The sequence below is a fragment of the Lissotriton vulgaris genome, chromosome 7 (genome assembly GCF_964263255.1).
Source record: "Lissotriton vulgaris chromosome 7, aLisVul1.2, whole genome shotgun sequence".
In the NCBI taxonomy this organism is placed as follows: domain Eukaryota; kingdom Metazoa; phylum Chordata; class Amphibia; order Caudata; family Salamandridae; genus Lissotriton; species Lissotriton vulgaris.
The window spans coordinates 1,751,394,216-1,751,406,599 of NC_141695.1; the positions used below are offsets into that span (position 1 = coordinate 1,751,394,216).

At 44.4% G+C, this 12,384-nt stretch overlaps 1 protein-coding gene across 2 annotated transcripts in view; it reads left to right on the forward strand.

Moving 5' to 3' along the window:
* Positions 1–12,384, forward strand: part of CIC (capicua transcriptional repressor) — a 445,344-nt gene that overhangs the window by 380,110 nt on the left and 52,850 nt on the right. The window contains exons 17-18 of one of the 2 annotated variants that reach the window (XM_086933054.1): positions 2,437–2,699; positions 8,294–8,448. In XM_086933054.1, the coding sequence (XP_086789180.1) occupies positions 2,437–2,699; positions 8,294–8,448 (418 nt within the window). The remainder of the gene's footprint in view (positions 1–2,436; positions 2,700–8,293; positions 8,449–12,384) is intronic. The other variant, XM_086933055.1, reaches the window with a different exon arrangement.

The following is a 12,384-nucleotide window of genomic DNA, read 5'->3' on the forward strand; positions in this document are numbered from 1 at the left end:
AAGAAGAAAGATACTTTGAACACATATAAGAGATCTTTGATATAGTATTGTATTGACAACACTAAGGAAGTGACTCATATAGAATAAATTACATAGGAGTGAATTTTCCGGCACACCAGAAATCAAGAAATGTATTCCAGTGAGAATTGGATCAACAATTGCGTTAGCAGAGCGGTGATCCATTTGAATCCTAGAGACAGACCAAAGTTTATAATCTTAGCCCTGAAGAAGTCCTTGTCTGACGAAACGCGTTGGCATCGGTTACAGTCTGTTTTTATTGAAGAAAGAGTTTTTGGAATAAATAAATAATTTACTACTACTCCACTGAAGATTCATCATTTGCCAAGATTTAGTTATATCAATGATTGAATAAATTGAAATAATTTTGTGTGATATAGATTACTATTACTTTTTTGAAGAGTGCTGGATTTAAGAATATTGTGTTTTGTTTGAGACTTGTTAGTCTTAGGAGATCTAGGGGTTTTGGATCTCTAGTCCCTTGCACCAAAAGCTTAAGATAGAATGTGATACTAATGGATAGGTGCAATTGTATATAGCTCCAAGGTTCTGTGTGTGTGAGAACCCAGCTATTAGTAAAAACATGCCAAATGGCATAGAAAACATGGTTGAGGTGCTGGACCTCACCCTTTACCTCCATCTAGAATTTAGAGTATTATGGTATCTATGTAAACTCAAAAACATTGTTATGGGGTAGCATCCCTCCAAACAAAAGCTCCATGAGCTCTTGACAAGGCATGCTAAGGACTACCCATCTGAATGAGGTGAGGACATCTCAGATGGGGAAGGAAGTGGGAGAGATGAGGATAACTTACAACCCACTCACTTCTTGTGCCCCTGACTCCGAGAATACTACTCACATTACCTAGATCCCACACAGGTGGGTCAGGTGCTTCTGAGACCATTGAGGACAGCCTCAATGAAGAGACCAACCTTTTAATGTGGTTGGCTAAAAGAGTAGACCTGGAGACCAGACTCCTGGTTCTAGAAAAAGCAGAGATGGGCCGAGCTCTCATCAGTGGTGGCAGCAACTTAATAAAGAGCGACAGAGAGCAATCTTATGATCCTCAAAGGGATTGTCCCCAAATTTGAGTATGGCGATATCACCAAGCGGTTCACAGCCTTTCAGAGAGCTTGTGAAGCCAGAAAAGTGAGGAGAACTCACTTGGGAGCACTCCTTTGGGAACTGTTCTCTGGTAAGTGCAGAGACAGACTTCTGCCCCCTAGTGGGGCAGAAGCAGAGTTCTATGAACTTATGAAGGTCACCCTGATTGAGGGATTTGGACTCACTACTCAAAAGTATAGAATTAGATCCAGAGGTGCTCCGAAAACCCAGAGTCAGCCCTGGGTAGAATTTGTAGACTAATCAATGAAAACGCTAGCTGGCTGGTTGACTGGACGTAAAGTGCAAGATTATGAGGGTCTTGATAATTTGTTTATGAAAGAACACCTATTAAGTAATTGCATTGATGAAAAGTTGCATCAGTTTCTGGTACACCTAGGACCAATTTCTTCCCAAGAGTTGGGAAAGGAGGCGGACCACTGCGTCATGACAAGGGTGACCAGCATACCCACTGGGGGTGACCAGAAGAAAGGGGTTACAAAACTTTCCTAGACTAAAGACAGGGAGCATCTTAAAGATGAAAGTGAGGAGTCCCAGGTAATCCCCCCCCCTCCTAAAAATAAACCTGTCCCGGAGGGTGGGCCCAAAGAACACCTCACAACCTAAAACTGAGTACCAAGGTCAGAATTGGGATCCCAACAAGATAATCCCAACCCAGCGTGTTCTCTGATGGTCTTTCGAAGAAGTAGGCATCTGAGTATTGTAATGTGTTCTCTCACTTCCCTAAATCTCATCTAGTTTTCCTTCATCTTACTTTACCAGTGACGTGGGGTGGCAGCCATTACTTGACTTGTCTCAAATTAATGTCTTTCTTCAGGGGTGTTGCACATTCACCCGTCTAAGCTTTTAAAGGCCATGTACAGTTTGAGGCCCATTAACCATTCTCCAACCACTTTGAAGCATAACTTACCTTCGTTGGGAAGAGTCTTCCTGTTGGTTCCTTCGTCCTGTATTGAAATTGCTGTTTCTGCCCTTATAAGGGCTTTCAGTGTTGGCTGGCCAGCTGTTCTTAATTTATAAAGGGTAAATCATAAGTGCTATTTTCACCTATGTTGTAACCTCCTCAGCCTTCATTGTGACTGAAGCTACATCAAGCTTGGGCCTGTACAGAGATAGTGCAGTCAATATGTATTTTTCCCTGTTTGCACAGTACGTCATCATAGCTGAAGCTGCTTCTTAAAACTGTCAGAGCCCCTCGACCCCCTTCCCCTACCTTCTCCTGCCCTCCATGTAACTTCTTCCTTTGTAGGGTTGTACTACTTCCTTCACACTCTCCTTCTCTTCCAACCTCTCAGGCTGTCAAGTATCCAGCTACTTCTGAGTGGCGAAGCGAAGGAGGAGTGACATCTGCTCCACCCACATCCTCCAACTCTCCAGCACCAGCCACATGCTCGAGCTCGTCCACCCCGGCAGCTTCCAGCTGCAGCAGCTCCTTTGCCACGGAGAGCATCAGAACAACAGGAGCCTCCTCCGACTCTGCTGAAAGGAAAGAGGCGCCTCTCAAAAAGGTGAAGCTGCGCCCACCACCCCTCAAGAAGCCTTTCGAGATGGTGGACAGGTGAGTGATGGAGATACCCAGTATGCTGTGTATATTGCTCCATGCCTTGTCTGGGCTTGCCGTTGACATGTTATTTCCTTGTAAGCCCTATAAGCTGGAGACATGTCTTTACTAATTCCTTAGGACATTGACAGTAAACCAAACTGTGCCTGACTCGGACCCTACCCAACCTTCAGGTTTGTGTTTTTCTCTGACACTGCTCTTTTTTCCAAATTCTGGACCGGAAACCTTTTTTCACGTCTTCAGGATGTTGATAGGTTTGATGAATATGGTTAGTAGGAAAGAGACTTTTACATGCAGACCACCTTTTCAGGGAAAATTGTGTCACACGAGTGTGATTCCCAAAATGCCAAATCACAGCCCTTAATTCCAATTCCACGTTTATCAACTGTATGCCCTGCAGAAAAGGTGGTCTTCTTTTTTCAGGCTGGCTGTGTGCATCAGTGGCATGCCAAACTCCATGTACACCCTCTCTGGCCCACTCCTTTGCCCATGGTAGTTATCCGCTGCCTTGAGTGAAACTAATCCATCCTCTGTTTCTTGCATTTTGGTAATCACCCTTGGCATAGCTGGATGCAGGACTGAGTCCAATATGATTCATATCTAAACCAGTTAGAACTGGGCTTATTGAGAACCATCTGGCCAGAAGCTCAGTTACCGGGTACTTCTCCAAGATTGCAGGGGCACTGTAAGAAAGTTGCTTTATATATACTGGACCAAAGTAAGGTACAGTGTGTATAGAGTCCCCAGTCTCCCGAGGTATAACAAAGGCTAAAGTCAGATATGACCTTACTCTCTAAAGTGGTAGCTTGGTCGAGCAGTAAGGCAGTATCAGAGGACAGTGTAAAGCATTTGTTGCACAAACTCGGTCAGCAAATGGTTTCACACACTCAAGAACTGAACTCTAGGCCAACTGTTTTTATATCAAAAGATATAATTGTTTTATTTTAGAACCAACAGGTATCAAAATATTCTTTTCTCAATATGAGAGACTTACTTTGCAGAAAGGCAATAGACTTTATAAATACAATAGCTATAGTGGTTGTAGTAGGCAACACAATTCTAAACACAATTTAACATTGAGCTCAATGTTTTTTTTTACATAAATGCAGTTGATTACTTTAAGGATTACTTTTCTAACCACAGGACTGGATCCTGGATTCAGTCCCGGGACCTAAGCTGTAAACAGTTAAGTAAAAGCGTATTGGCGTAGTGGTGAAGTGTGGCTCACTGGTTAGAGGAGGCAGACCTGGAAGCAGAGGTCAGCCTGGGACCAGGGTTCAATTCCCGGCTCGGCGGGGTCTTGAGTCCTAAAATGTCCATGGACTCGACAATTCTCGCTCCGATGCCTACTCGATTCACGGGTTCACACTCTGCGACTCTGGGCAATAGCTTGCTTAATCTCCACAACGGTCCCTCGCGGCGGGATGCCTGGCTTTCACCTTGCGGATACCCTGCCGGGGTTATCTCACAGGGGAATACCAGGACGGGTTCCCTAAGCAAGCGCTTAGAAACCGCTCTGTGATTTGCACTATATAAATTCCTGTACATTTACATTTGGTTACAGTTGTGATTTTTAAAGAATATAAAGGTATTTTCAAAGTTGACAGAAACTTTTCAGTGAAAAACTAGCAATGTTAACCTATGGGAGGAAATTCAAGTCACAGGTAAAGTAGGTTCTCGTTACTTTTGTAATCCAATACTGGACTTCTAGGTTCAGCACTGGGACCTCTACCTAAGACAGGTAAGCAATTACATTTTAGTATTTAGTACGATTTTAAGGAACATTTCTAGTTTGCAAAAATCGACACTTAGAAGAAATTTCTGAGAAAAACAGTCAATGGTTTCCAATGGAAAAAAATTGAAGTGACTGGTAAGTACAGTTAGGATTACTATTTGCAATGCAATAGGTCTCGCATTTGCGAGAGTTTGTGCTATTGACATTGTAAATGACACTGCCTTTTATTTATGTGTTTTGAAAACCTGCAAGTGGTGCGCGTAAACACACTCTTTGTAGGTTTTCTTAACATATACATAAAAGGCATTGTCATTTACAATGCCATATTATATTGTAAATGCTTTGGGCATGTTCACGCTACATAAAACTGCTATAAATATAAACAAATACTATAACATTGCTATGCCCCTTACCGTGGCTGCAGGGTATGCAGTGCTGTAAGCGGACTCTGAACATCTCTGAGTGTAATTAATACGCATCCACATGCGCTCGGGGAGTATGTTTTCTGGAGATCACTGAGCGCGAGCTGTCTAAGCAGCGACGGTCACGCCCTATGTTTAAAGACAAATCTGCTTTTGCGTTCGGAAGTGTACCATGGTGAGAAAAGCTCAAGACCCAGAATGTGTGTTACTGCCAGTGAAGCAGACATGGCGAGAAGCAAGTTTTGTTCTTCCTTTTTAAGCGTGACTCTGGAAAAAAGGGAAGCCAGTAAGGAGCTGGTAGGTTCTAGATAAACTAGGCCTGGCTTCTCCACTTCTCCAGAACAGTGTGATCCTGAGCACATCACCATCTTGAGTGCTGTGCATTTCCTGCCTCTTTTAGATAAGAAGAACTTTAAAAAAGCTGAAAAAGAAGTATGAGGTGAATGATGTGACTGTCCTCACCGCACTGTTTGTAAATGCAGCAAATTAAAATACGTTGCATGTTAAAAGGGATTTCTAACTTCAAGACTCTGCAATGTACTGCTTGCAACTTCAAATACCACCAACAGTTAAAAACATTAATATTACTCTTACATCCCCAATCCAGCGTCCACAATTAAACCATTGTGTCTTACAGAGTAATGCTCAGTTTTCCAAAAACACATTGCCACAGATACTTTTTCATAGATTAAGGGTCTGTAAGGCTACTGTGTTCTGGTAAAACCGATCCGAATCTTCCTTGACTTTAAAGGGACTAATGACTTCCCATAATATCCCTAAGGATGGCAAATGTTATTGTACATGCTTCATAGTGCCCCATGTAGCTTTCAAATTTGAAACCGAACTAATGAGGAGCGATAGATAAAATGGGCCCCATAAAATGAAGTCACTGTGATGTACTCAAGGTATATAAAAGTGGTAGTCCAAATTACAAAATGTCAGAGAGCCTGTGTGTGATGTGTCCAACCTAAACCTTCTGTACAGCCTGAAAGTGCCTAGGGGTGTTTTTGTGAAAAGTGGAGCGGTATCTGTCTCCGTATGGTGTACAAATCTTCCTGTGTAGATCTGCCAGTAACAAACTGTTTCCAGAAACACCGTTCACTATATGTGACCTTTGGACATTTCACTATATGTCCACAAGTAAAAAAACATAAGCAAATATCTGCCGACTGAAAACAATAAACAAGATGTGTATCTTGTCAACTGGAATTTGCACCACAGCGTTTGGCGAAGGGCTTCAAGGTTCTGCTTAGAAATTGTCCCCTACACTACAGGTTGATGACCTCAGAACGGAGGTGCTGCTGTGAAGGTATTTACATTTTACCAGCTGCGACTGTAGGATTACAAGAGCTAGGATAGCTGCGCGCCTTCTCGATTAATCATAAGGCTTTTAATATGAAAGTGTCCCACGAGCCACCAGCCTGCTCTTGGAAGCGCGCATCGTCCCAGACAGCGAGCCTACAAAGAGCGCCTACCAGCCTCTGCTCCCGCGGTGGTCCAGGGACAGGGGACTCAACCACGACGCAGGCGAACTCGTGTGGAAAACACGCGTCAGTAAAGTTGCACAAGGGCGCCTCGACTATCCCCAGATTGTCACTGCTGTGTGTGTGAGGGAAACCTAAAGTCCAGAGGGGTGCAGAGTGCAGGGTCCCTGTGATTATAGTGATCAACTGAGTTTGAAGAAGTTGTTAGGGTCAGCAATTTGATTTTGCCTAGTGGTGACCTAGTCCATGTTGCAGGTTGTGGGCTAGGTGCTATTTTACTCCCTACTGAGTCGTCTGTATTAGTTTGTAGTTTAATTGAAGAGCACAAGGATGCGCTCAGTTAGATTTATACTGGGAGTCGTTGCTTGGTGTGGTGATTGAGGCGGAGGCATGCATTTATGTGGGTGTGAGGTTAGCAGGTCATAAGGAAATTCCTTGGATACCTGCTGTGATAAACTTGCCTCGGCGACTTTTAATATGGAATGTTCGTCCTTTTCTGGGGGCCGTCCAGAGGTGGGCTGTGATCTTGCCCACTGTGTCTGTCGTGGACCTTGGCCTGTACCCGTATTTGAGCCAAATCTGGTATCAGGCATGCCTGGTTGGTATCCAACATTTCTTTGTGGCTGTTGAATTTCGATTTTTTTCGTGTGGCAGTATTTCTTAAATAGTCCCTATGGGTTGCCCTTTCTGTGATGGCCACTGTGGGTACAGTTACTCCATGTTTTAGTTTGTGTGGATTAAAAACTGACTGGTGATGATGACTCCCCCACAATTATTTGTGCAGCAGGTGTACTGCAGGGGTCATGGGCTGGTCAAGGGGTTGCTGCCCACATCCTCGTAATGCGCTAGGTTGAGTTGTCTATCTGTGATGAGGCTGCCTCTGTGTCTGTGGTTTCAAGGGTGAACGCCATCCTAATTTTTTTGTGATTTTTAGCTGGTTCCTTCCTGACTCTCCCTGACCTCCTCGTTGGTTAGAGTGATTGTACTAATAGTCGTTGTTAGCTATATGTTAAATGCGCCTTCGATGGTGTGAGGCACTGGCTCACTGGCAGTGATCAGCAGTAGTCCCACACTGCCCTTGCCGTTCCTCAATACCCCGCTGCCCTATGCACCCGCCGACTGGCTCAGCGCTAAGGTACCTTTGTGGGCTCCTGATAGGCTTGAGGTTTAGACGTCAGCTGGCAGCCGCTGGGTGGCTATACTGATGGCTTTACAGGTCAAGTGGTCCTGTGGCCGTGGTCAGACTCCTGGGGTCCCTGGCAGTTCTTGACTGTAGGGGTGGGAAGTGGGGGCTGCTTGGGACCACACCTGGCGTGAGTGGGGGCACACCAGGAGACCGCAAACCGCACCCGGTCTGACCGAGCCCTTTCCGCGGCACCCTGGGCCCACACTTTGCGGCAGCCTGCTACTGCTGCAGCACTCTCTCCCGCTGGGTGATCCTGGATGACATTGATGGGCCACTGGGTCTGGTGGAGAGACCGCGTCTATCCCGAAAGCCGATCACCAGGTCTCTGAGCTCCCCGCTCCCTCCAATCAACGCTCCGGTCTCCGGGGCACTCCAAGGTGGGGAGCTCCGGGCACCAGGCTCCGAACGCCAAGCTCCGGCTCTGCGTCACTGCGCCTGTAGAATCAGCTGCCTCTTCACTATTCTGCACTGCATAGTCCCTAAAGACCATGTTGTTTTTAAAAAGCTGTTTGTTTTAAAAAGAATGTGTTAAAAAATATTGCATTTACCCCCTGACATATAGGAAAGATTTGTGAGGTTATGAATATGAGGAAAGGGGCATGATAAAAGCCTATACCCACTGCAGGTTAGGAAATCTTTTGTTATTAGTCAGCCTTATTGTCCGCAGAATCTGCTTCTTTACTGCTGTACGAAGTTAAAGAGTTGGGAGGGAGTTTCACAGCCTATAACTGACCTCTAAGCCTTCCTTTCTACGCCATCTCCAGCAGGGTTCTCTCTGAGGTGGACTTCGAGGAACGCTTTGCTGAGCTACCGGAGTTCAAGCCAGAGGAAGTGTTGCCTTCTCCTACGCTGCAGTCCCTCGCTACTTCACCAAGGGCCATCTTGGGGAGCTACCGCAAGAAACGCAAGAACTCTACTGGTGAGTGCACATACTGCTGCTACTGCTGTCCATCCTCACACTTGAATTCTTTTGAGAGGCCATAGCATGTTCCGGTTCCCACGTTGGATCTACTGTCAGACCTATTTTCCCTGAGGTCTTGTCCTTATGTCCTGTTGATCACCTAAAGCCTGTGCTTGAAATATAGTTTAGTTCTTTTTGTAGTGTTGCAGAGCTTCAGTGTGCATTCTGTGTTAGATTTCAGGGAAAATAAGATCTCTGCAAGACTTTCAGTAGTCGCCAGGTTGAAGTCTTGTTCTCCTCTTCATCTGTGCCAAGTAAAGGCAAGGGTGCTAAAGAGTTTAATAATGACATCGGTAACTAATACTTGCATAAACGGATTTGCCTAGGTTGGTTTCCTGAAGTAGTGGAACCGAAAGGTAAGCTACAGGGGACCTGTACGTAAAAATCTTGGTTTCCCATGGAAGGCTCTGCGTGCTACCCTTTCTCATTACCTGACTGATCAGCAGCATCACCTTTGGCTCAGACTACAGTTAATCTTCATTTTCAGGGTTTATATGACTTGAACATAGACTTCACTCCCCAACCTTTGCCACCCCCCCACCCCCCTTCCCCCCCACCCAACACACTTTTCAGTTTCACCTGCAGTTTCCCCCTCGCCTCGCTATTCTCGATGTACCCCTCCTTTTTATGCAGAATCATTGCTCTGGTGTACTTGTAACAGCTGGTACATCCACAGTAAATAGAGATGTACGCGCCGGTGATAACAAGCCTTGAATCCAGATTCAGGACTGTTTATACAAACAGAAATCTGCATACACACATGTGCTCTATTTAACTATCCCATAACGCTTAACTGTTACTGTAATCAGATAGCCTCGTAACCGTATCTATGTAAATGCAAATCACAATATATTGCTTGACTGTAAAGCATTCCAACATTGGTTTACTGCAAGCTTTAGAGTAGTACTTTACCTGATGTTCTGAAAAGTCACTTTACGCACCCCCAAACAGATATCAACTCAAAATCATGCATCCAGAAGTACAAGCCCTGGGCTGCGGCCGCACTGGAGGAAAACGCTTTTCTACTTACAATTAAAAAACACTGTGAACTGCATTTACTAAAATGCAATTAGGAGACCTGCTGCTGATTCCCCCTTGTGTGTGAAGGCAATCAACACTGTATTCCAATTGCATTGCTACTGTAAATTATTTATCACTTACCTATGCCAGGCTTGCTTGGTTCTAGAAATAAAATAACTAAAATAATATTTTTATACAAGAACAATTGGTCTGAAGTTCAATCTTTGAGTGAGTTTATTTGCTGACTTAGTGTGTACAACAAATGTTTAACACTGTCCTGTGATAGTGCTTTATTGCTCGACCACACTACCACAAATAGAGACTGATGTTCTATCTAACTTTACCTCTGCCTACCTTTGGGTTGGGGTTCCACTGGACTCTGTGCACACTATGCCTCACTTTGGTATAGAATACAGAGAGCCAGCTTCCTACACTCCTGAGCTAGTACAATATGGACATCTAAATCTGCCTTAGGGCTGCATGGAGATTCTCAAAGAAGCTAAGCGGCCTTCCACACGTTCCGCATACCGTTTCAATTGGAAGAGATTCTACATATGATGCTCATCCAGGAATAAGGATCGTACCACTTGCCATGAAGATGTTATTCTTCCATACTTACTCCCTTAGGCAAAATATGGTTTCCAATTTTCTTCGATAGATGTTTACCTGGCAGCTTTGACTGCCTATCGGAAATGTCCTTCGCTAACCTTTTTTTTCAGAATCCCTAAAATCAAATATTTCCTGGAGGGCTTAAAGAAGGTTTTTCCTCCCATCAGACGTGCTTCCCGTCAATGAGAGCTTAATGTAGTCCTTTCACACCTTATGCAGGCTCGATTCGAACCGATACTAAAGGCATCTCTCCAACATTTGTCTTGGAAAACCGCTTTCCTTGTGGTAATAGCATCGGCCCGAAAGGTTAGTGAGATCCAAGCTCACTGTTCTCATGATCCATATACTGGTTTCCATTCAAGCAAATTGGTAATGAGAACTCACCCAAAGTTCCTCCCTAATGTTGTATAGTATTTTCATGTCAACCAGACAATCTCTCTACCTACTTTCTTTCTGTATCCCTCTACTCCAGTGTGAAGAACCCTTAATTCCCTGGATGTTTGAAAAGTTCTGACATTTTATTTAGATAAAACTTAGGCCATCCTCAAATCAGACCAAATATGTATCAACTATGGCCCACTTCGTACAGCGCTAGCTACTTCCAAACAATCTATTTTGCAATGAATAGTGTCTTGCATTTTATTATGCTACCAAAAAGCCAACAAGAGTCTTCCAGCTAAACCTAAGGCACACTCCACTAGATTGAAGGCAGCTACTGCAGCTTTATTGCACCATATTCCCATGCCAGAGATCTGTAAAGCAGCTTCCTGGAAATCAGTACATGCATTCCTCAAACACCTCTGCCTAGATTCTGATGCTAGAGCAGACTCTCAAGTAAGGCAGGCTTCACTCAGTAATTTCTTTGCTAAACTTCTCTGCATTATCCTCTTAAGACTCCACTGCGTTTTCTGTGGATGGGCTTGCTATTTTATTCAGCGCTTATGACGATAAATGGAAATCCCCTGCGAGAGAATTAATTGTATCTTACCTGTAACTCCATTTCTCTCTAAGGGGTATTTCCATTAGAATCATAAGCGACCCTCCCTTCGCATCGGTGGATTGAACAGAGGAATTGCTTTATTATGGATCTTTAGGCAACCTATGAGGGTTCTCTGTCCTGCTCCCTTCATCTCCATCATAAAAAGGGGTTTTGCAGGATATTTTTACTGTTTGCACTAAAATGTTCTGAAAATTACTTTATTCTGGCCCCTTTATTCTCTTCAAGGTGAGGGATCTGGCCATTGTAGCCTAGGTAAACAGGCTGCATAATCTGTTTTTCTTTCTTAAGTATCTTTGCAGGCCTTGCTGAAGAAAGGCGAAAATCTAAACTTAAGAATATAGATATGTTTGAGGCATGTGTGCTGTAGATACATATAATTTGCAATCCTCCTGCCGTTTAGTGTTGGATCCGGATGTTTGCAAGTTGTTTTTCTTTAAAGAAGTCTTTCCAGTCAAGAGGCAGGGGGACTCCTCCTTTTTGTGATAGTGCGTCTGGGCATCGACTCCATTGTTAAATTGTTTTTTTCCGCCATCGTGGTCACACGTGTATTGCTGCGTAAACCCATTCTTCGGGTTCCCCTCAATGTACAATCCACTGTACCCATCGACCATATTGTTTCTGTATGCATCTACTTATTGTATGCATATCGAATCAGTCAACTATTTATCCATCTTTGATCGAACACCTTGCGCGCAGCCGTCGGGCCAACATTTTGCCAATGGAATAGACTCCATTCCAATTCTGTCCTCGATGCCACATCAAGTGCCCTCACACCGACCAACATCAAGTTTGTAACTTGTGCCTCTCTCTGGAGCACAAGAAAGACAACTGCGACGCTTGTAAGTCATTTCGGTCCAAAAAGACTATATGCGATTGTCTGGCTCGATGATGAGAAATGCAACGTCAAAGCATTCAACACACTCCGGATATCTTCGGGGAAGAATCTGAGCAAGAGGAGATCGAAGCGTCCGCCGCAGAAGAAGAACAGGCTGTCTGCGTTTCAGAGACCGATCTGGAGCTGGAGATCGCTCTGGAGTCTGAAGATGTGCCCCCGGGACAAGATGCTGTTAGTACCGAAGACCCATTGCCTCCTAAAACCTCTTCCAAAACGCATAAGGCTTTTACACCACCTCTGCCTTCTGGCCAAGGTCGGCACAAAGTCATTGTTTCCTACGCTCCGCCTACCGGCTCCGAAACAGACCGTCAAGCCTTCCGGCTCTGGAATGAGTCGAAAATCAGCTTCAGATTTAAAATCATCAGGATCG